The 25,461-nt window shown below is 45.1% G+C and overlaps 1 protein-coding gene across 1 annotated transcript in view; it reads right to left on the minus strand.

Moving 5' to 3' along the window:
- Positions 1-278: 278 nt before the first annotated feature.
- Positions 279-25,461, minus strand: part of PCCA (propionyl-CoA carboxylase subunit alpha) — a 3,020,006-nt gene continuing 2,994,823 nt past the window's right edge. Inside the window, exon 24 of the mRNA XM_069637005.1 lies at positions 279-719. Coding sequence (XP_069493106.1) covers positions 651-719 — 69 coding nt within the window. The 3' untranslated portion in view covers positions 279-650. The remainder of the gene's footprint in view (positions 720-25,461) is intronic.

Consider the following 25,461-nt stretch of genomic DNA (forward strand, 5'->3'; position numbering starts at 1 on the left):
TTTTATACTGTAAAGACCTTTGGAGTAAAGCGCTATATAAACTCAACATAAACATATATTAGACTTTTATCTTTATATTCTGTTACTCTGCATGATCCTTCTAACCGGGTTTAATCTACAGAAAGATCCTCATGGGGAAAGAAAGAAATGTGCATTCTTTTTATGGATACGGGTGAATGCAACCGTGAGTTGAGCTAATACACAACAATATAGGACAATCTGATTAGGTTTAAACACAGGTGACTGCGCCAGAAATAACTGGGAGATGTAGACAACCATCATTTGTAAAAATGCAAGACCCAGTGATACATTTATTGTTTAAAATGTATAAAAGACAGTGATTTGATAATGACAATTGGAACTGCATAATCATTTTTAAATTAAATAATTGTGTTTGACAATTGGAACATTACATATCAGAAAAGGAATCTGTATGTACACATATTATTGATTGAATTGCTGAGAACCACCTGGCAACATGATTAGCAGAGTCTACTGAGAGCAGCAAGCATAACATGATCCGAGTAATATATACATTCTTGTAAAATCAGATGCCGGGAGTGGTCAGTGACAACACTTGTGTCGCTCTGTGATCTCTGGTCACAAATAATGAGGATCCAGCGGAGGTTGTGTTTTAAACGGAACCCGTCTTACTCCAGCTGCACGAGTAGGTCTCCTTCTCCAACTGTCTCGCCAGGTTTGCAGTGCACAGATTTCACCTGTTGGATGCAGAATTTCACTTTTAGACATCGGATTGGTTACATTGCACACATTGGAAAAGCTTAAGTTTGCATGCATGTCGGAATTGTTTAAAGTAGTGTACAAGCAACAACTTTATGAAAAAAAGAGCCAGTTCACATGGGCCTTTGTAACGTCTTAAAGAACATGTTTGTCCCACGTGTCAAGAAGGTCAACTAGCAGATAGTAGAATGGTCTTCCAGGTTCCCATTTGTAGTGTTGGCTGAAAGGGGGCAAACCTACCTGTTGCCAAAATATTTCTCTAATGAGAGGTTACAGGCTTGTGTAAGGATACAGAAGTACTGTGGTGGGTTGTTCCTTTCCAGTGGAGCATTTATCCAAACAGAATGCACCTTACTACCGAATATGGCAGTTTCAGGTATTTCAATGGCTGAATCATTACTCCTATCAATCCATTCCTACCATCACCTCAGTTCTTTCCTCCTTTGCCAATCCAGTAACAGTCAAAGATTCCCTAAAAATAAACTATTTCTTCCTTTCTCCCTCACCTTGCTTCCCTTTCTGAACTCTGCCTCCCCTTCTTTCATGCACATATGGGGCTACATTCCACTAAGGTGTCCCACTCCTCTGCCAGCTGAAAACTGAGCTGGGCAGCCTCTCCGGCAAGTTGGCGCCTTGTGCACAAGCCGGAAGTTGGTTCTTTCTTCTGTGACTCCTAGCATGTAGTGTCACTGGAAGAAAAACTGCCGACAGGTATCAGATTAAGGGCATGCCAGAAAGCATGACAGAAGGTGCATTTCCATTAAGCTAATTTGTTGAAATGATATTTAACTATGCAACTCAAAGGAGCACATCAGATTACGAGTTCAATGTGAATTGGGCTTACTTTCTGAAACGAATCGAAGTTTCTTCCAATGCTTGCTTGTTTATAAGCTAGTCTACCAAGATTTTATTTTTCTTGATTTGGGGGGTCATGTATTTAAAAAAGGGATTTTTGTACAGCGATTACACGCATCCTCCCATCTCAAACTACATATGAGCTTTTTTGCTGTGTTCATAGTTGCCAAATGGTTTTGTGTGATGTCTTCGGTCAGTTCCGCTTTTGCACAGTGCATGCTGGCACTTGGTTTCTTTATCCCACTGAATACATGGGCTCAAAAATCCCAGCATGGAATGTGCAAAACCGGTACTGACTTAAGGCAACACAAATGACATTGGCCAATTGACAGGCATGTCTGCCATCACCTCCAGACATAGGTAACCTTGTATTTCCAAACTCCAAACTGTTGCAGGAGAGACTACGCACTTTGCTTGCATTTTCTTTTTTACTCCTCGGTTTCTCATTCTTTACTACCACTTTCCAGCAATCGTTATGGGCAACCCTCCAGACCATCGTCCTTCGCCCTGCCAAGCCATTACAGAGAATGGAAGACCACAGTCTGGAGGGTTGCCCACAGCGATGGTTAAGATTCATGCTACCTTCATCTACCTTCATTTTCATGAATGCATCATAGTTATTTAACTCTACATGTATTATTCTAAACTGCTTTTGATGAGACCACCTGTAAACCGCATTGATACAAGGGCACGAGAGTACCTCCTATGCCTGGCGCATGCCTATACAGCAGCCACAACGATTGGCTTTATCAATGCGTGTTAACAGTACGCGTCTACTTCATCTCAAACACGGCACAGCATATTGCTTCACATTTTGGAGTTAAATGGTTAAGATTTTCCCCACCTAAACATGGGGGTCACAGATTCACCAAAATAATGCCAACAGCATCCCTCTTGTCAACCAATTAGCACGAAAGCTCTTAAAAGAGCAACAACATAGATGCTACTTGCAACAAGGCTTTCCCAGGTGGGTAGACTTTTTCTGGCTGGCAGAAATGAACAATATTGCCATGTGTTCATCCTTCTAGTATCCCCCATCTTTGGGTATGTGGTTATATTCCTGATCGTTGCCCATAGGGATGCCCAACTTCAAGCTGCAGTCAGTGTAAGACATAAGATCATGGCGCGCGCACACACCCTCCACTGGCAGAGCAGCATCTGACCACAGCTACAGGAATATATACAAATACACCAAGATGGAAAACAAAACCGCCACTCAGTTACATGTCCTGTAATTAAGCTCGCCCTGGAGCAGAAATAATACAAGATACACAGAAACTCGGGGCCAAATACAGTCACCATTTTACTTCTAATCCGGCGTGTGTGTGGCATTGTTCAGCTCTATACGATTCATATACACCTTGTGTTTCACTTATTCTCCCAAAACAGTATTACAACTTAAGTCAACCACACATTTATCTAAAGAAGATTCTAGAATCCTATTGACTGGAAAACTAAGGAGCTGGCGAACAACATGTTTGGAGCCAGCCTATTTTGTGCACGTTCCCCGCCGTGCAGTCAATTTCATGATCACTTTCATGAAAAAAACAGAGGCAAGATGGAGACAAAGCGGTGTGTACAGTCGCAGCCAAGATTTGCATAAAAAACACTCGCAACAGAATAGGTTTCAAATCCACAATTATCATTCGGGTGTTTAATCGACAAGTGGTTCATGTGGCCAACAGGGAGTTTATTAGTATGCACCCAGAAAAGAGTAGAACACTGCCACTGGATGATCATAAGAGCACAAGTCAATGTCAACGGACAAACTAACGAAATAAAACCATTGCCATGTACACCCCCTTGGGCTTGCTAGATGCTCGAGAGCAAGCTATGCCTACAATTTGGTTCCAAAAATCAGTCTACATGGTGACGGTTGCAAAGGCCACTAAAAGAGCAACCGTTGGAGTATATTAACAATTAATACCTGTTCGTATGAACATGCTCCGTGGCATTTTAAAAGCCGACTGTATAAACCATGCCTGAATCAAAGAAAATATCAAAAGATAATTCTGATGAGAGCTCATGAGGTCAGCTTGGCTCTGCTCCAAGATTAATGGTTTCAATGACTAAAAACCAATAAAGTAACACCGCCACCTGGTGGCCGAATAGCACAGAAAACACGTAAAATGTAACAAAATAGGTGGCATAATCAATCATTACACGTGTAAGAACACGACTGACAGGCGAAGATCATCACAACAAAAGTCAAGGAAGCGTTGCGTCGAAAAGTGGGGGTACAGGCCTGCAGAGGGTAAAGTGGCTTGGAGTGCCAATTGGATATCCAGGCGGATTATTTAATTGACTTCTGAATAGAAGAGGGGACCACTAATGTCAAGGGAAGCTTGCTCTGGCCTATTGGCTGCACATTATGAAGGGTTATATTTTGGTTCTTTCCTTTGTCCCTTTTCTAGATTCGAAGTCGCAATAGTGCTTGGCAAGGGTAGAGTGAATTGGGGACATGCCTATTTGATATCTCATTACAAAAAAAGCAACCTCTATGAAGAGAATCTTTTGAACATAATTCGACATTGCTTACTTCCTTCAAAATTCCCTGCATTATCTAAAATGAAATTTGTTTGAAGGGGGACCAGTAAACCAGCAGGGCAGAGGCGGCCCAGTGTGATCACCATGCCATGGTGGTAGCTGGCAATCCAGCGAGGAGGGCCTCCTGGAATACCACTGTACTTCAACAGATTTTCAAGCACCAAGTTTTACAAACAAAGCCTCTTGTCTCAGCACACTGCCGCCCAGCTAATACCTTGGGTTAGGGATTAAGACAGCAGAGCAGAGCAGAGGCGTCATTTTTCAGATCCGTAACTGCAGGTTTTCTTAATTGCCGGTACTCTTGAATGTGCTAAATCCACAGTGAGCACATGTTGGCATGTTCATCTTTGATATGTAGGTTACTAGTTTATTATTATTATTAAAGGATAGGATACAACTGAATTACTAAGGGCCATAACAAGAATCAGGTACTTACTATCTACATCAAGACTGCAATTGGGAAAATAAAGTGATCTAAAGTAGATTCCGCATATACTGTTTGGTGATCAAAGCATCACTAAGCGACAAAATAGACTGCAAATGAATCCTCTGCTAACTATGGACGAGTGGTCACATGCGCTGAGAGCATTCAATGCTGAGAATAAGTGAATTAAAATGTCCGTGTGTGCCCCAAAACCCCACACCACAGTCCATTGTTTTAGTTTCTAGTCCGGGAGATGTTGGTTCTGTGCTACCTCATTGGAGTAAAGACAGTTTCGACAGGGAGTATTTTGTGTCCCAAGTATTTAAGCTCCTGCGTTTACAAACTGCGGGTTTGCGGGGCTCTGGCAGCGTTTGCCATTCCTAAGTGACCGTTTTCGTTTGCTGTTCTTTGGTGCTAAAATCATTTGCTGAGTGGCCCTCAGCTGTCTCCTAAATGCCTGATGCACTAATCTTAGCTTGAATCCTGCAAGAAGATAGCGTCGCCTATCGGGTAATACTAGAAAAAGCACAAAACGTAGACAACATGGACTTACTTCTAGGAGGCAAAATGATACTAAGGAAAGCAGCACTTCACGGCCAATAGCAATTTTGTTTGAGATAGCAGAACACTAGGGAGAGGCACTGCACTCGGGTTCAAGATTCTAGGCTCCTCCCTGGTGCCTAGTGTGAATCCAAGCCTGGCGGGGCGCCGATAAAATAAAAATAAAAACTTCTGCGAGTGGCGTGCTGCGCCGCACAGGACAGCGTGCCACTCAGTTTAAAAAAAAAAATATCTGTACTGGCTGGCATGTGTCCTCTGCCGCGCAGCATGCCACTCACAGGTTTGCCACAGAAACCACGTTGGTGTTGTGGTCTGCACGGCGGCGACACGTGTCAGGGATTCACGTCCTTCTGGGCCGTGCCATCGCAGTTCGTCTAAATTTGGCCAGCGTGCTGCTGCCTCGTCATGCCGGGCGTTGCCCCAGCCAAAATACCTGAGGTAAGTGCACGCACTTGTATGTATGCATGCATGCGAAAGTTATGAATGTATGTATGTTTGACTGTACGTGTATGTTTGAATGTGAGTAGCTGTGCGTCTATGTATGTATGCGTGCTTATATTAGGATCAGGGTGTGCATGTTTTGTAGCATCTGTGCAAGGGATTTACAGTGACAAACCTATGGTCGGTAACTGTAAATCCCCTGCAGAGAATGCCGCCATTGATTGGTTGTGTGTCCTCGTGCATTTGATTTAATGTGACCATTACCGGCCTAGATAGCTTTCCTTTTTATGCCAGTAATGGCCACTTTACATGACATGCATGAAGAGCTTCAACCTTCATGCACGTGATGTAAAGTGGCCATTAAAGGCGTAAAAAGGTTGTGACAGCGGCTTCATGCATGCGATTTAATGTAACTAACCTACGTATGCTGGTAATGGTTATTTTAAATCATGTGATTTAAACAGGAGCAGATCGACCATAAGACCCTCCTGAGCCCTCGCCCATCACGCAGGATTCATGCTAGGCCAGTAGCATACCTTCAGCTGCCTGTTGCAGCCGAGGGAGCGCTCCTGGGCTGGCTTGAACTGTCAATCAGAAACACAATTTCCTTTTATAAGTGTGCCCCAGCCACACAAGTCCAATGGGCCATGCAAGGCCAGGGAGGTTTTGCTTCCCCAGCCTTCCATGTCCCATTGGGGATGGAGGCTGGGATACTGCATGTTCATCTCTTGCACCTACATTGATCCAGCCAAAATTCAAATTGAGTCGTTTTGACAGCACAACTTTCAAAGTCCAAGCTCCTCTTCTTTGGAACTCTCTTCCTGCTCCCATATGCCTTAGTGACAACTATGCTTCCGTCAAAAAGGCCATTAAAACCCATCTCTTCAAGCTTAGTTCTGACTGAGTTTCCCAGTTCTATGCTCTGGTCCTTCTCTGCTTGTTTGTTTTGTCTCCTTTAGTTATGTGTGCGCGGTACACAAATAAAAATAAATAGATAAAATGTTTGAATGTGCAAGGAGGAGCTAATGGGTCCCCAGCACATGCACATTTTTTGGGGAGCTGCATTAGTAGCTCTTTGGCTCCAGTGCGCATGTGCGGGACCTACTTTGCTTCTTTGTTCCAGTTTGTGCTCCGCTAGACCCAAAGGGCTTCCTAGAGGCCCCTTCAGGAGCTATCTGCCCCTCCCCTGGCACCGAAAGCTGCCTTCGCAACTGGCCCACACCAAATATTAATCCAAGAGCTTAACATAGAGAACAACTATTCTAAACCAAATGGCAATGTCGAGTTAGAGGCTACTTTAGCAGTGACAGTAGCTCCAGAGCCTATCCACGCCTACACCACCATCACCTCTCCCAAAAGGGTGCTAAGTAAACATGAGTTGGCATTCTGTGGTGAATATTGAAAGATATCTGTAAAGAAACTCTGTAATGAATAATGTTTAGTTGCAGATAGCTAAAGACTGAAGAGAGGCAGAAGCAGCATATTTGTGGCAGGTGTCTATAACAACAGTACTCCGTTTAAACCAAATGCTGTTTGCCAACATGTTAAAGCACTTACAGTAAACAAATAAGATGGTGACCTTCTGTAGCTACTGGAGAACAATCAGCCATAAAGACAGCTCAGTGAGCTGAGCAATTATTCCTGCCATCACTGATCAATATTAGAACACAGCTTTGAATCCAGACAGGGCTAACTTAGGTCTTCAGCTTTTTGAGATTGATAAATTGAAACCTATGAAGTGGTTAATAAATTAATAGTTACCGTAGTGACTAACGTTCTCTTAGTCCATAGTCCCCTTTCCTCCTTATTATATGGACGTCCCTCACGAGGGACGGGAGACGGAACCTTTTTCACCAGAAAAAATCTTTCCCTTTAAATTTAGAGGCGTGCGGGGGCGCGGCCCTGGGAGCATGCACTCACCTGACTCCGCCCACTGGCGCCGCTCCTCAGTCCCCATTGATGCGTCGACAATGATCAGCATTGCCTAATGACACCAGTGGTGTCCAGTCATAATTTCGAAAACATAATTTCGAAAGTAAAAAAAGTCGAATCAAAAATGTCGAAAAAAAAAATGTCGAATTGTTTTTTTTCTCGATATTTATTTTTTGGCTCTAGTTTCTGTGAAAAAAATAGGTAAAAATAAAAAAAAGGGGGGTTGGGGGGAACCCCCCCATTTCGAAAAAAAAACGTCATTAAAAAAAAATTCGACATTTTTTTTTCGACTTTTTTTTCGACTTTTTGACTTTCGAATATTTTGTATTCGAAATTATGTCTATGAACCGACACCAGTATTATTGGGGGGGGGGAGGATGATGGGACGTATGGAGGAAAGGGGACTATGGTCTAAGAGTTCCTTAGTTCCTTCAAATCCAATCTTGTTTTTATGACCTGGAGGAAGGTTATCAAATTGAACAGTACAGTTCGGTTGGAGGCTTCAAAGAACATTTCCCACCAGTTTTCCAGACTCCTTGAACTAATATTATGAATAATCGGTGAAAAAAGCCGTCCTCGTTCTTTCCCAAGGCTCGGGCATGACATAATCAAGTGCTTTAGAGATTCCATATCAAAATTACAGAAGCGACACCTTCGATCAATATTTGCATACTTAGGCCAGTCGGAGTCGGTGCTGAGTCTTGGGAGTGACCGGAGTGATTCCCTGTTCGCTCTGTTTTTTTGCAGTGTGTCCTTACTGCTGCCTGTTTCCAGACTCGGCTGTGGGCGTGTCGAGAGCGCAGAAAGACCCGAGCCTTCCGCGGAGCGGACACGGAGTCGGTGCTGAGTCTTGGGAGTGACCGGAGTGATTCCCTGTTCGCTCTGTTTTTTTGCAGTGTGTCCTTACTGCTGCCTGTTTCCAGACTCGGCTGTGGGCGTGTCGAGAGCGCAGAAAGACCCGAGCCTTCCGCGGAGCGGACGCGGAGTCGGTGCTGAGTCTTGGGAGTGACCGGAGTGATTCCCTGTTCGCTCTGTTTTTTTGCAGTGTGTCCTTACTGCTGCCCGTTTCCAGACTCGGCTGTGGGCGTGTCGAGAGCGCAGAAAGACCCGAGCCTTCCGCGGAGCGGACGCGGAGTCGGTGCTGAGTCTTGGGAGTGACCGGAGTGATTCCCTGTTCGCTCTGTTTTTTTGCAGTGTGTCCTTACTGCTGCCTGTTTCCAGACTCGGCTGTGGGCGTGTCGAGAGCACAGAAAGACCCGAGCCTTCCGCGGAGCGGACGCAGAGTCGGTGCTGAGTCTTGGGAGTGACCGGAGTGATTCCCTGTTCGCTCTGTTTTTTTGCAGTGTGTCCTTACTGCTGCCTGTTTCCAGACTCGGCTGTGGGCGTGTCGAGAGCACAGAAAGACCCGAGCCTTCCGCGGAGCGGACGCGGAGTCGGTGCTGAGTCTTGGGAGTCTTAGGAGGTTGAGGAGTGCGAGGCCTCGTGCACTCCCTCGAAAAGATGACGAAGGTGGTCCTTTCGCCCAAAACTCGGGCGCAGCGGAGGTTCGAAGCAGCCACAATGGAAACACGAGGCAAGGCTAATATGGCTGCCTGGGCTGAAACTGCAAGCCATGTACTAGAAGACCCAGCTGAACTGTCTTCTAACACATCCAACACAACTCATGTTTCCACGGAAAAGTCCTCTGCCACTCTCCAACAAGTAAGTGCTAACACGCACGCCTGTGTTCAATTTATCATCCCTGAACCCGCACTTGTAGCTAAAGTGGTGCATCCTACACAGCAGACGTTGTTAAGCCCTTTGTTAAGCCCGATGCTCGATCTGTCTCCCAAGTCCTGTAGAGTATTGTCTGATGTGTCGGATGTGAGCGATACGCCTACAACGCGTGCTGCTGAACAGGTGGTTGGAGTAAAGTTGGCAAAGCTGGCCTGTGTGCTGGACGGTTCAGATACGTGTGATGCAAATCCGAAAAACTTCAATGGCAAGAAGTTTGTCACTGGTCATTTGCCCACATCGGTGATTGAGCATTCCGGTTCTTCTAACCCCTTAAGTATTGACTCTCAAGAGTTGGGCATCCCCTATATTATAGCAGAATCGGTTGGTTCGGTGCCATGTGAGTTTCGCCGACGGTTGCTGAATGCTGACTCCCTGAACTGTATTACTGAGGGAGCTTCTTGCGAAACAGAGACTACCAAAAAGTCGTTTCAGTGTTGTGATTCGGAGACTCTAGAAATTGCACGATCCTTCACTGGGCCCGTAGATGACGCTCCGCAACTGTCTATAGGCTGTGATGATGTTGTGTTTAGTGGACCTTTAGAAGGTTCTGGAGTTCTTCATCAACATAGAGATATAGCGCATATTCATTCCACCACTGATACTGATATAGTTCAGGGTAGAGAACGAAGAAACTCGCTAGAAGTGGTAAACAAATTGCTGGCTGATCTCACTCGCATAAATCAACAAAGAACATCTAAGGTCAAAACTGGCAAACGTAACGTTGATGTCAAAAAGGCTGACTTAGAAAGCGAGTGTTGTCAAACTGCCAGTGGGGCTCATTCTCTACTTGAGAAACAAAAGAAGAATGAAGCTGGTTGCCTGATGAAACGCACGAGACGTGAGGAAAGCCTCTCACCCAGTTTAAGATGCTCTCAAAATAAGAAAGCTAAAAGGCTTGTGTACAGCACTTCACCTTACTGCACCCTGCCCTTGGAATCTGAGCACGACTCTCGTAACTCGGATGTAGCATCTAGAGACATCTTCGCTGGATATGAGTCTTCAGATTCCTCGCTGATGGAGCGGCCCTACCCTAAAATTAGACGGCCTGTTTATAAAAAGAAAGGCGTGCCTAGCAAAGCAACCATGCCTGAACTTGCAAGGAACTTACCGTCAATGCAAGATTTACAGGCCCTGATAATGTCCTCACTAAACTTATCGATTGCTCCTTTTCTCAAACTATATGAAAGTCTAAATGACACGATCAAAGACTTGTCTGCAGGGGTCTGTAGATTGTCCAATAACTCTGTAAACTTTGGAAAAGAAATGTCTGAAACCAGGAATATGGTGGAAGAGATGATTAGGAAGACTAACATAACAGAGGCCGCACTCTTAAATCAAGTCACAAATGCTAACATTGATAAAAAACTACTGGCAGAGGTTGCTAAAGAGGCCTTGAAAATATTTCACAAAAAAAAAGAATACGAAGAACAATTAAAGTATCCTTATTGCCATAAGTGTCAAACGCAAAAAACTGTAAGTGATGTACAGATGTCAACAGTAGATACCTCTGACCAACAGACGCACGTTAAGTCGATTGTGCTCGAGGACCATTCTATTGCCTGCTTGGATGGATATAATGAATGTTGTGCGACCGCTACAAAAACTCATACTTCAATTAATAGTGAAGTAACGAGTCTGAAGTCTGGCTTTGCTAAAGCAATTCTAGAGGCCCATGACGCGTCTAACTCAGCCCTACAAGATCCACAAAGACCATCTACATCGAAGGAAGTCATCGCTCAAAAGCAGCAATTCTTCGCCCCATCTCAGGCTACGAAGAACAGCGAGGCTGAACCCACTGGGATATTTGCTATTTTTAAACCCGCTGGTGACTTACAAAAGACGAGCAAAGCCAACAGCTCTGCAAATGAGACCCTTGGAATGAAGACTAAAAATCAACCAAAAAAGAAAGCTAAGAGACGTAACATTAAGTCGCTTAAGTTTCTGAGAAACCTCAAAAGTTTGGACATAAGGGTGAACGGTGTGTCCACAAACGTAGTTCCAACAGCTTGCAATCAAACTGAAAAAAGCAGTTTAAACACAGCCAAGGCCTTAAATGTCTCTTATACCCGTACTAGTGACATATCTGACACTCTGATAAATGTCTCAACCTATGAGGATGAAGATTCGTGCAACAACGCAATGATAAATGATCACGAACGGTCATTGGCTGTGCTCCAAGTATCAACAGCAGAAGAGATTTTACCACCATTGGCCACTCATGCGGGCCACTCAGTTGTATTGGTACAATCACAGAACAACCTACAGTCGATGACCGACCAGGCCATAGGCGATTGTAAGCGGTCCCCCATGATGTCTTCTAATGTACACAATAATGAAACGATACTTCCTGACGATACGCGGATGTCATCTAGAACATGCCAAGTGATCTCTTTAACATCTAATTTACCACCTGGAAAGGAAGTGGTAAATTTGGAACTTATAACGCTTGAGGACAAAAGAAAGCTACTCGAAGCAAGGATGAAAGCATCTATGGCCTTACCGACTAGCAAAGATGCTAGCAGAGACTGGAACGAGCAGGTGAAGTTGCTGACGACTAGTGAGACGGTGTTCCCTGACTTTGCTGGAGTTTCTCGTGACCTTGGAAGGATTCCCAGAGGACCGGTCCTTAGCGCTTGGGCTAAGCCTCAACAAGTGACACACAAACTGCCGAAGAAGAAGTCAAACGTTGATAATGGAAGAGAACTTTATTCAGTGAATCAAGAGTCTCATACTCTGCAACGTTTGTTACTCGAGCGTATCGAATCTTTGGACGATCTAATCCTAAATCGGCACAATGTTCTCTGGCTGTGTCACTTGATTCCTAGCCTAAGAGCAATTGAATCTGACGATCTCAGAATTGTTGAATTTTATGACGAGAACAAAAACGACGCTGTCATCTTACATCTTCAATCAAAACTGATTGCTGAAGCCATGCTAGAGGCTGGGCCTGTTCTAATGTCCTTGGGGTTTGATATATCAAGAGTTGATGGCTGCCTGCAATTACCAATACACAAAAGAGATCCTGGTGTCACTGTAGACGGGAAGAGTCGAAACCACTCTCAGCAGCTCGAATCACGACCATCCGCTGCACTGATTCGAAGCCCAGTACCGAAGCCTACCTCTGTGGCTAAACCATCTAAACTTATGCAAACAGGAGAGTGCATACGAATCACCGTGAATGGACCCTTACGCAGTCATAAGACCCTTGCGGAAAGTGCAAGTGATCCTTCTTTAATTCCAGCAGATTCTGATTGGTCTTGGCTTGCAGGTCTGTTAAATAAGAGCGATAACAAATAACGCCAGAAGTCTGAGACGCAAAATGTCTGTCGACTGGCCTCTTGGAACACTAGAGGTTTTAGCCATTTGTTTCAAACACCATGGGCAACCAACTTGGATCTGTTGTGCCTTCAAGAAACTTGGCTATCCTCCAGCCCTCTCTTAGAAGGATTTGAAATTGCTTGTAACCCGGCTATTCGCCAAGCCAAAGGAAGACTTATGTCGGGCTTACTGACAGCAGTGAGAAAGGCGGCGGGTTTTAGGATTGTACACTCTCAGAACCTGTCTCCATTTATTCAACTGTCAACTATTGCCTTACTTCAACCTAATGGAAAGAATGTTGATTGCCTACATATTCTTAATGTCTATTGGAACCATCGAAATAAATTTGCAACAACTTTCCTAGACACTGTGACTACTGTGATAGACGACCTCCTTGGGAAAGAAGCTTTGCTGAACTTAATTGTCTGTGGTGATCTGAACTTGGACTGTGTGAAAGAGAAATCCCAACTTGAGCCTAAAGCAGTGCAATGGTGCGATGAAATGGACCTTCGTGCTTTACACATGCTAAACGGTAACACCACAGGCGATATTCCGGCACAGCCTACATGGAGAAGAGACACATCAACATCAGTACTTGATTACATGTTTGTAACTGAAAATCTTCACAAGAGAGTTCTGCATTTTAATGTCCAAAAAATGGTCCATAGTGATCATGAAATGGTACAACTAACCCTCCAGAAAAAATGCGCCTGTCCGCAGCAAGCATGGTCGCACACGGTAAAAACAGGCTCAGGTAGGATTCGACTCCGTTTATCAGAACCAGAAGTAGAGGCAATAACAACAAAATTTATAGAAAATACTGAGGGTCTTGAATACGAACACTTATTAGTTCAATTTGAAGAAAGAAGATCCAAACTGAGCCATGTTCAACTACATCGAAAACACAAATTTGACCTTTGTGTGCTACAGCAGAAACGTCTGATGAGACAGGAATTAAGGAAAACCAAAACCATCCTCAATATAAATGTGAAACAAATCTGTAGAGCGATCAAACAGAAATATAAACATTGGCTTAAATCTCATGAGGCCACCAGATTACAAAATGATTCTGAGATGATGATGGGAAAAATGGAAGGGCGTAACTCAGCAGAATTCTGGAGCATAATAAACAACAGTGCATCCTCACAATATGCCTTACAGGCTAACGCTGTTAGTGAACAAGCCTGGGTTGCATTCTACTCTACTTTATTCACCAAAGACGATCTAGTAAGAGCTAACATATTACTGCCCGAATCTAAATGGGATTTGCAATTCGAAAGAGATGAAATTCTCTTAATTATTAAGGGATTGAGTGAATCCAGAGCGCCGGGCCCAGATGGACTAACTAATTATACGATCAAACGCAATCCAGAACTATGGGCAGATTTCTGTGCCACTCTGTTCAACCGCGTTGCAAAAAATGGATCTACTCCCAATTCATGGAAAAGTGCTATCGTGGTTCCCATCTTTAAAAAAGGAGATCGAACCAACCCTAAAAACTATCGTCCGATAGCATTACTTGATGTTGTAGGGAAGATCTATGCAACCTTGCTTCAACGCAAATTGGTGAAGTGGGCAGAAGAATCTAAGCACATTGATCCGAGACAAGCGGGCTTTGTAAGAGGAGTAGGTTGTGGCCTCAATCTATTACTACTAAACCTCTTAAAGATGGAAGCTCTCAGAACCAAAACAAAAATCTATTTGGCTCTGATCGACCTCTCGCAGGCATTTGATAGTATCAATAGAGAGAGGATGTGGGATAAACTGAGCAAATGGGGCTGCCCACCTAGCTTACTGAGCGCAATTCAGGAACTACACTCTGAGACGTCTATCAGAGTTCGGTTGGACCTGAAAGGCACCTTGTCTGCAAAAATCAAAACATGTAGGGGAGTGAAGCAGGGCTGCCCCTTGGCAGCAACAATATTCAATTTGTTTATATCAGATATGACTGAGATTTTTTGTGGCAACAACATGTTCCCCCCAAAAATTCAGGGAGTACCTATCAACTACCTGTTATACGCTGACGACCTGGTCCTAATAGATCAGACGCCTATAGGTCTTCAGCGAAAAATGAACCTGATAAATACCTATATAACATCAAACGGCTTGCAAATTAATGGACTAAAAACCGAAAATTTGATATTGGGAAACCTGCAAGGAACCCTTGGCAAGGGGTTGAAAGAGCATTGGTACATTGCCGACGAACGTATCAAAATTGTAAAATCTGTGAAATATCTGGGGATGACTATCAGTGCGAGCAGAAATGACGCTCGTTGGACGGAAGTGGCAAAAAGCAAATGTCGGCAATTAGCAAATCAAGCATGCTTAATTAATAACAAATACGGCAAATTTTCATTGAAGCCGACTATCCTATTTTTTCAACAGAAAGTGGTCCCGAGCCTGATCTACGGAGGAGAAAACGCCTTCGGTTGCTCTAATGATTTATGGAACTCTTTAGAAAACATCTTCTGGTCTCGTGTACTACATCTACCGAGGGGAATAGCAACTGTTTGTATACGGTATGAGCTTGGTTTAATTTCAATACATGCCAGAGTAATGTGGAATCTGCTAAGCCTATACCGTAAAACGATGCTAAAGACTCCGACACCCCAATTCCAAATCATGCATAGACCAGACAGTGCGAAAAAGTATACAATACTCGCAAAGTGGAATCAGCTTTGTCAAGACCTGCTAGGCGAGTACGATATTACCTCTGCCTTGCTAGTGGAAAACCCAGATGCAGCAAAGATGAAGATTTGGCGGTTAGATTGGATCAAGACCTGTGAGCAAAGAACAAAATGTAAGCTAATGCAGGAAGTCCCAGGTGAAGCGAAAGCCTTCAATCAACGCCATTCTTATCTAACCCATCTGCCAAATCAGCATGCCAGAGCTTTGTACATGAGATTCAGACTAAACGCTCTAAACACAAAAGAGCGATTAGGCTCCTGGCCTAAGTATGCAAATATTGATCGAAGGTGTCGCTTCTGTAATTTTGATATGGAATCTCTAAAGCACTTGATTATGTCATGCCCGAGCCTTGGGAAAGAACGAGGATGGCTTTTTTCACCGATTATTCATAATATTAGTTCAAGGAGTCTGGAAAACTGGTGGGAAATGTTCTTTGAAGCCTCCAACCGAACTGTACTGTTCAATTTGATAACCTTCCTCCAGGTCATAAAAACAAGATTGGATTTGAAGGAACTATTTGAAGTGCCTGGAGTCGAATGAGCCCTTGTAGTCCAAACGTCAAGACTCAGGCCACTTGTTTTACTGTGTACAGAACGGCGACGAAAGAAATGGATTTTAAAAGTATAAGTGGTTGATTGGACGTGACCTGTCTGTCAAATTTTTTAAAGGTTGAATAAACCGTATAAAAAAAAAAAAAAAAAGAGTATGTTAGTCAAACAGTGGGTAACTATTAATTAGTTGGGACGGCGAAGAAAGTGGGTAAGACTATTTTCTTGTTGAGATGGAAGGAGGATGTCACCATGGGTAGGAAAGCAGGGTGCGTTCGCAGGACAACCTTGTCCCTGTGAAAAGTGTTGTAGGGTTCTGATGCCACCAGAGCATGGATCTCGCTGACTCTGCGAGCTGAGGCCCACGAGCAGAGCGGTCTTTATGGTGACCAGCCTGATGTCCGTGGATGCAATAGGCTCAAAAGGTTTGTGCGCCAAGGCACCCATAACAATGTTAAGGTCCCACACTGGGTGTGTCTTCTTTATAGGCTGTTGGGTGTCCTGACCCACGTTTAAGCTATCATGCCACAACATTTGGTGCTGTGGGCTTAGAAAGTTCAAGATGGCGGAAAACCCACATGTGCGCCGAAATCCAGGAAAGCTGCGCAGTTTGTGCGCACACCAAAATGGTTGCCTCACTTGCCACCCACCAGTGCGAGAATGATAGGCCGGGTTGCCATGAGGGAAATGGGTTGCCAAAGGAAAAACAGTAGCGCCGGTTAGCTTCAAAGCGCTTTAAAACCACCCTGTGTTTCTCTGAAGGCAGGCTCAAAATGCCTATTTTCAAACATTGCAACATGTGCAAAATATTCACTGAACACCAGCAGACATTTGGCAGAATGGAGTTTTGTGTGCTTACAAAATCGGGGAAATGAAGAGCCCAAAACAATGCTTATAACAAAACTGCTATGGAGTCAGCAGTTTAAGTTGCACTGGATTTAAAGACACTAAAATCGAAAATGTTTAGATTAAATGAGTGACCTATGTTTGGTGTCACATGCCTTTGTAACTGTTGAAATGTCATAGTTTTGCACTTAGAATCAGCATTCTAGCTGCATGTGTAAAATTGCAAGTTAATTTAAAAAGCAACAAAAAAACATGACAGTTAGCTGAAAGTCTGGCTTAAGGAACTTGATTTTGCTTGACAACTACCCCCATCAGGAGTGAAACTTGAGTCACAGCTGTGTTCCCAGGACTATCTGCCTTTTTGCTGGCCACACTAAGAATATACCATCTATCTGATAATTGAATTACCTGTGCTCTGCAGGAGAGTGAACAATGCAACTCCCTTCACCCAGGCAGAGGGTTTATTGAGAGGATCATAAATGGCTTCCTCTTGAACAATGAGCCTTTCAGGACCCAAGCAAATCTTATATTGCAGGGGTCGTAAAAGTGGCTTACTCTTGGCAGAAACTGGGAGGGGGAGAAACTGGAGACAGAAGCTGGCTTGGCAGAACTGGATAAACCAGTATTTCTACCTTGTGCTGAGAGGAAACCACACCCCTTTGGAGCCAGAACATAACTTTAAAAAGATGGATCATTCATAGAGCGGACATGTGAAAATTTTATAAATGATACCATAATTCTTGTGATTTTTCTGCCCACAGTTTAAGAGGTTTTTAGAACCGGTGGTATGTTCAGGGGGGTGTCAGCGGAAAAGTGGATATTACTCTAAATGTATGCATGTTAAAAATCTGAAACTTCATCAGTTAATGTCCATACTCCCTGCGCACATGTATGTAAAGTTGGGTCAATGTCAGAAATTGAAAAATCAGTTAAAAAGTCAATTATGTGCCATTTCTGAATGCAAGCTCTTAGAAACAACAGATTTGGACAGAGACATGGCTAAATTCAGCCACACCATGTATATGTAATTTCAAGCAACTGTGTAACTGTGAAATATGTCTTTTGTTATCAAATATAGAATGTGTGCAATCTGACAGAGGAGTGTCCTATCTGCAAGCCATAAAATGACATCACTCTGACACAACTTAGCTTCGCCAATCAAGTGAGGAATGGAAATTTGACCAATGACAAGTGAGAGGGGCAAGTTTAGTCATGACCAACATACCCACCCACTCTCAAAACACATAAAAGCAGACAGACAGGACAGATAGGGACCTTCAATTCCATTTGCTGCAACGCGCTCTGCTGGACCATACAACATCCAGAGATCCAGACTTCAAATTCATCAACCTCCAGAAAGCCAAACTAGAGACTTCAATCTATCCAGAACTAAGAGACCAGACCAGAGAGCGAGCAGTTCCAGAGACCAGACGCTGTGCCCAGAGAGAGACCAGAGCCCAGTCTAAAACCCTGACCAGATCCGTGATGAGGCCCATTTAATTCAAGAATATAGTGTGAGTACCCAGCAGAACTGTGTAGAACCAATCTCTTAGTTTAAATTCATCTAATTCAATCTATTTAACCTAAGTAGAACTGCCTGATAGCTCCAAATCTGTCACTTGTCATTTTCTAGTTGCAAGCTGCACTTGTCTTTTGAGCTTTTAAAATTTCAAATCTGAAAAACGACCTTCACAAAATCGCTCATATCTCCGCGACCGTTTGTCTTAGAGACTTGCAGTAACTTTCATTTGGAAGTTGAGATCCTAGGCTTTCCTAGGACCCCAAAACGATCGTGATAGTCCTTGCGGTTCCTCTGTAATAGCGCTCGGCGCATCCGCGAATTTTGCCGCGATTTGCAAATTTCTCCACTTGCAAAAAGATAGCTGCTTTTGCTTTCCTCTGAAAGAAATTCGTTTGCCTCATAAAAACCATCCCTGCATCATTGCTAGTGTGAGCCTGGACTAATATTAACTAGATACCACTCACCCTGAACCTCTGAAAGGGAATTAAAAGCATTTTAGCATATTTTTTAATTCATTGCCAGCACATATCAAAGCAATTTGGGCCTGTGTTTTCAAACTTCTGTAGTCTAAGCTTGCTGGGGTGAACTGAATTACAGTTGATTGCATTTCTGAGAACTGTGTGCTTCCTTCCATTTCCTTGCATTGCATCAAGGGGGGGAGGGGATTGCCAGAGAAAAGTGATTACATTGTTTTGTTGAAATCATATTGAGTATTTTCTATACTGCATTTCATTCATTCAACATTCCATCCATTTGAACTCTATAAAGCATTTTGTACCACCTTCTTCTTTTGTTCCTATTCACCTGTGTGCTACCTTATCCATTTCATGTCAACTCCTTATCGATTATAGAGAAGCGTGTTAGTGCCAGATTCTCCGTTGTTAATCTTTATCATATCAGATTAAGTGTGCTATTCAATTATTAATTTATTATAAGGTGTGATATATACATCTCTTATTGTTTAAAGTCTCAAATAAACCTTTTAACTTGCAAAACAGAACTACTTCTTGGCTCAGTGGGGTCAGGGGGATTCCAACAGAGGGGTGGTATATAGGGGTAGTCATCCAGAACGCATGAACTGGACATAAAGATATATCAATAAGGGTTTTCATTCAGTATTATAGACTAGGCGTTGACTTAGCTGTAGTGTTGAATTGAATCCTCTTACAAATTGGGGGCTCGGGCCGGACGTTTGGGTTAGAATACCACTTGTGCAGCTTAATACAGTGTGCTAACTGACGGGATACATACATCCGGTCGGATCACCACGCTGCATTACGCTGTGAAGCATTCCTCAAAAGGGACACTCCAAGAAAAGTTCTGTTCTGCAAAAATAAAATACTAACTTCTGTAAGTCAGGACAGAGACCAATCTCTAGAATGACGACCTTGGTAGATATGAAAATAGCCAGAGAGCACTTCTTACATCAACTATTTGTGAGAGGTGAATGGGTTGAGCAGGGCCAGGATGCCTGGTTGCAGGCCATCACGCGACAGGTCACTGAAACAGGGTCAGACTTATGGAGAGATCAGGGTCCATTACATGTGGCCCTGAGTGAACTATATATGGCTCCTAAAGCCAAAGAGGAACACAATAAGATTGCCAGGATAGCAGCATACCTGTACCTATATATGGGAGACATGCAGGATAGATGTGCTGAAAGCCAAAATCTGGCAAATAGGCAACAGATGGTGTTAGAGAAGGTCCAATCTGACCTGGTCTCTTCTGAGCAGAGGCTGCAGAGGAGCCAGGAGTCAGAAAATGACAGCAGACTGTACATCACTAAAATGAAGGAGGATATGGATGTGCTGCAAAAGGAAAAGTCAGAACAGGATACCAGATTTCTGGCCTTGCAGAAGGAACACCAAGAAGGTTTGGACTCCCTACTGCAAAGCCAGAAAAAGCTGGAGCAACAGCTAGACTTCAATAGGGCATGTGCTGAGCAGGTAGTCACCCTGCAAAGCCACCTAGATAGAGAGAAGGCAGAGAGCAATAAACTGATTTTGAAAGACCTGGATACCCAGACAGAGTTTGACCAGGAGCGCCAGAAAGCTGGTACCTTCCAAAGGCAGAGGGACGACCTGGCGGCACAAATGCAGGCTCTTATTCAGGAAAGAGACGCCATAGGCCAGGAAGTCTGCCATTTAAAAAGGAAAATGGAAGAAAATCACCTGTCCCTCCAGGGGCTGGGTGATCTCCAAAAAGAGCATGCAAACTTGTTAGAGCACACCAGGAGGGTGGAGGATGCTCTAGCAAGAAAGGAGCAGGCCAATAGGGACACAGCTCAGGAGGTAAACCTCCTACAGCAAAGACTGGCCCAGTTCTCCAGGACCAACCAGGAAGCACAGAGGGAAAATGAGGCCCTCTGTCAACACAATGATAGGCTCCGACAACAGGTAGCGATGCAGGAGAGACTGATAGAGTCTAGTAAGGCCTTAACTGAGGAACTGAAGGCACAAATGCAGGCTCTTGCATTGCAACAGGGAGCAGGGGCGGATAGAGATGAGGTTCGCTGGGAAATGGAAACTCCGGAGCATAACCTCAGGAGCCCTAGTACCAGAGGCCCTCATACCTCTCAGTCCCTGGACTCTGCCACCCCCATGTCCCCTGGCGCACATGAGCACCGGGCCACAGGGATGGCAGATTACTATCCAGCCAGAAGCATGGGGCTCATAGGCCAGTATCTCCCAGGAATGGATGGGCGGGCATCTGGGCATGGGCACCCAAGTACAGTACAGTTCAATGGGGAACCCCAGGAGAGTAGGCCCATTAAGGGCATCCTGAAAACCTCTGCCCAGTTAGGTCAGTGGAGGGGGTACCCATCAAATCCTGGCAGCAAGGAGGAATCTGAAGACTCCTCTGAACTGCGCAGGACACAGGAGACCAGGTCCCCACATTCTGCCAGCCATTCCCAGGCTCGCAGAATCCGGGAAAACCTGGAAGAACAGACGGGAACCTCTGGGAGCAGTGCCTCTGAGTCCGAGGACGAATGGACAAGGGTTACCCGAACCAAAAGGGCCAATAAGGCAAAAAGGGCCTTGCTTAAGGACCCCTTAAAACAGATTAAGGCGATCAGGAGCGTCATCACGCCTTACCATAAGAACGCTAAGTATTCTGTTTGGGAGCACTTAGAGTTGTTTGAACAAATGATGGAGACTTTCCATTTGAAGGACAGCCAAAGCTGTATTCAGTATGTAAAGTGGACCTTCTCCCCGGAATACTCCAGTTTCTTTGCGGGGCTGGAGGACCAAAATCATTTAAGATGGTCCACCTATAAGGCGGCCATCTTGAAACATTTTTCTGTTCACAGAAATCCTCAAGAGGCTCGCAAGGCAGCCTACAATTTGCAATGTGGGGAGGATCAGGCCCCACAAGAATTTGTGCAGGAGTTAAAGCGTGCTTTTGCACAGACCACAAGAAGGGTGCGCACGGATAGCAGAGAATTTATAAATACGTTTTTCCATGCCTTGCCCAAATATATCATGACCCAGCTTGTGAGGGATTTTCACGAGAAAAGATCTTTAGACTGGGTCATTGAACAGGCTACCCGGATCTATGAGGTGCAGAAACCGATAGATAGCAAAAGTAATGCCCAGAAAAACCCCAAAGCCAACAGCACCCCTGCTGCTGCCAAGGTGGCAGAGGTAAAGGTCACCCCCGTTTTGGATTTGGAGATGGGGGGGCCTAAAAACCTACCTGCACCTAATAATGCTAGGCCCAGGAGGTCCTCGGGTCAGTCACAGACAGGGAGCCAAGGAGGCAGCCCCACAAATGGGGTCCCTCGCTCTCCTGATTATGTAAGTCCCCGTTACAAGGGAAATCGACCCATCCTGGGTTATGTGTGGACTCCTCCAGCCCAAGGGGGGGGATCCAGCCAAGCACCTAACCTAGGGAACTTCCCTCCAAACTTCCCACAGGAGGGCAGAAATTTACCAAACCCTGGGCAGAACTTTTTCCCCAGATATCCACCCGACTTTCAGCCCCAAAACCATCCATCCTTCTTTCCCCAATTCCCTGAGACCAGACCACTGAATCCGGGAGAGGGGAGGCCAAGGGTGGAGGGGTACCCAAATCTTCCCAACCCGGGGTATTACCAGAGGAGGGACAGCTACCCTTCCCGGGATCAGCCCAGGGGAGAAAACAGGGCCCCGTATCAGCCTGAGCGGGTTTCCCAGTTAGAGCGCCAGGTTCAAAACATGGCGCGGGATCTGGGTCACATACTGAGGGCTCAGCAGAACCCTCAGATGGGCGTGCCGGCGCAGAACGCACCCAACTCTGGACCTGGTGCTCCAGAACAATGACGGGGGCAGCACCCCGATAACTCACCGGTTCCCAGGGAGGAGGCACAAAGGGAAGGGGGGTGTAAAGCCTTGGAGGAAGCTTCCTTCCTCACTTGTAAACAGCCCCTGGAAACCCAGGAACCGGAAACAAAATCTCTTGCCCCTGAAAGTCTGCTTCCTAAGGAGCAGAGGGGGGGTAGGAGAAACAAAAGACCCAAACAGACTCAGTTTGAGGAGGAGGTACAGATCTTCCAATTTGAGGGAGAGGGATCCCCAGAGGATCCTGGGAAAAGGATCTTCTCCTTCAGAGAGGGGGGAACTCCTCCCAAAGAAAAATGGGTCCCTAGGGATGCAAATCCAGACTGGGGAGATGTGGAGACTGAGCTACCGCCGCCCACCATCTCATCCCAGAACCAACATCAAGAAAATCCCCTGGTTCAAACCCACCCTGGGGACTGCCTCCAAAAAGGGGGGGGCGGCCCAGAACCGGAACCAGGGGAACCCACAATGGCTCTGATCTCCAGTTGCCAAATTTTTCTTTCAGATTCCCAAGGCTCTCCACAGAATTCTGCCCAAAATTCTTCTCTCGCGATGTCCAAAACCAGAAAATTAGCCCACCAGTTGTCCAAAAATGTACATTATCTGTGCCCCCTTGAGGAGAAGGAGGGAAGATATTATGCCCCGGTACAAGTACAGGGGCAGGGTACAATCTCGGCACTGGTGGACACTGGATCTCAAGCTACCCTTCTGTCCAGAAGGGCCTTTGACGAACTGAATGCAGGAAGGGGAGGGAATTACCAAATTCCTCTCACCTCTCTTCCTGGACAACTGCAGAACTTTGACGGGAAGGAAATTCCCGTCGAGGGGACGGCAGATTTGGACATAAAAATTGGGCGACATAAGTTGAAACACCCGGTCATAGTTGTGACCCCAGAGGGCACCCCTTGTTTACTAGGGAATGACCTCCTGAGAAGGTCGTCACCCCTAATAGATTGCGTAAACAAGGTCCTCTGGACCAAGACTAGCCGACCAATAAAATTAAAACAGAGTGTCAACCATGTTAGTTTAAACGGCACCTGCCACATGGTTGAACAAAAATCTGACCAAGTAGAATTTCACTTCCAGAATAGCCAAATTCCAGACGTGACAGTAATAGCAGTAGGACAACAGACTGGTGATGGGGGGTCCTCTCTATTTCTGAAAATCAACCTTCCTTCCAGTCTAAAGTGATACTCCACGCTGGAAGGAAACACTCTGAGATTCTATACTAATCCCCAATCAGGAACTCCCACTCCTATAGTCCAGAAAGATGTGAAATCAGCTCAAAGCCTGGCTGATATTCAGCAAATTGGAGAGCAGTTGTTCATCCCTGTTCAGTTAAATGATGGGAAGGACTCTGTTCTCGCTCGAGTGTGTGTGAACAACGGTAAGAGCTTCATCAGCGAAGCCATGTTCCGCCAACTCCCAAAAGATCCAGCCATTCCCACATTCAAACTGATAGACAAATGGGAAATGGACCTGGAAGCGCCTAATTCCAAACATCTCCTGCCAAGCAGGTGTATGCTCAAAATCTCCATTGGCAACAAGAGCATAGTCCATAATTGTTGGGTCGTGCGAGACGTCACGGCCGCCTTTTACTTAGGCAGTGACATTCTCAATCGCTTTGCCATTAGTTTGGACCTAATAAACTTCAAAGCTTGGTCCCGATTAGCGGATAATCCCATGGGCTTTGATGATCCAGAAAAAGCATTTAGGTCAGCTCAATTGCTACCTTATGCAGTTGAAATTCAGATCAAAGAGGAAGTCACCATCCCAGAAAGGACCCGACAATTCTCCCTGGAAGTGAAAGTTAAAAGAGGACAATATTTGCAAAACCCTGATGCTTACATACATCTAAATGCTTCTCTCCAACAGCAAGGGTTAGGGGTAAACCCAACTCCATTAGTCAACATAGAACATGACACCATTCTAATAGAGGTGGATAACAGCGACTTAAAGAGTATTACTCTAGCCGCAGGCACCATTATTGGAATGGCGGTTGATGACCGACATTTTTCCATCGACTTAGTAAATGAACTGTTAGGACCAATCCCCAAGGACTGTTTTGACAGTGACAGTGAGGACAATACAACACCAGACAGGATTTTTACCCGGCATGGGGGGAACTTCCTGGTGTACACTTCTTGCCCTTATGGTAAGGAAGATGTGACTTGTGACTTCAGGAGGGATGAGGTGATTTTCCAAGTCCATGAGGGCTGCCTTTCCCACCTGAAGCCTCCAGTCCAAATCAGCACTCTGACCAGGGACTTCTCCACCCAGCTGGAGGAGGCCGCTGAGATAGCCAAACCAGAAGTCTTTCCAGGCTTCAGGCAGATGGTGGAAGAGAGAGTCAACCTAGCTGATGCCTGTGTGACTCTGGAACAAAAGCAAAAGTTGAAACAAGTTTTCTTGGATTTCCAAGATCTCTTTGCGGTAGACTCATATGACTGTGGTCGCACTGACATCCACACAACAACAATCCCCACGGACCCTGGCATGACTCCAGTGTTTGTGAAGCAATATCGCTTGCCTCTCGCATCCATGGAGTCCCTTACTGAAATAATTAAGAACCTTGAGTCCAGGGGAATAATCCGTCCCGTCCACAGCACCTTCAATAATCCGGTGCTGGGAATATTGAAGCCAAACGGCCAGTGGAGACTCTGCGCCGACCTCAGGGAGCTCAACAAACTGGTCCATACTTCCCGATGGCCTCTTCCCTACATTGACCAAGGGCTGGCCCAGATCCAGGGGTCACAGGTATTCACTGCAATAGACCTGACCAATGGATACTGGACCGTGCCTGTCAGTAGGGAGGACCAATACAAACTGGCTTTTACCTTTGGGGGCCAACAGTATACATGGACCCGGACGCCCTTCGGATACCTTAACTCCGGTAATGAGTTCAATATTTTCCTACATAAGGCCATGCCCGACCTGGGTGCA

The sequence above is a fragment of the Ambystoma mexicanum genome, chromosome 7p (genome assembly GCF_040938575.1).
Source record: "Ambystoma mexicanum isolate Mex_15411 chromosome 7p, UKY_AmexF1_1, whole genome shotgun sequence".
Taxonomy (NCBI): Eukaryota; Metazoa; Chordata; class Amphibia; order Caudata; family Ambystomatidae; genus Ambystoma; species Ambystoma mexicanum.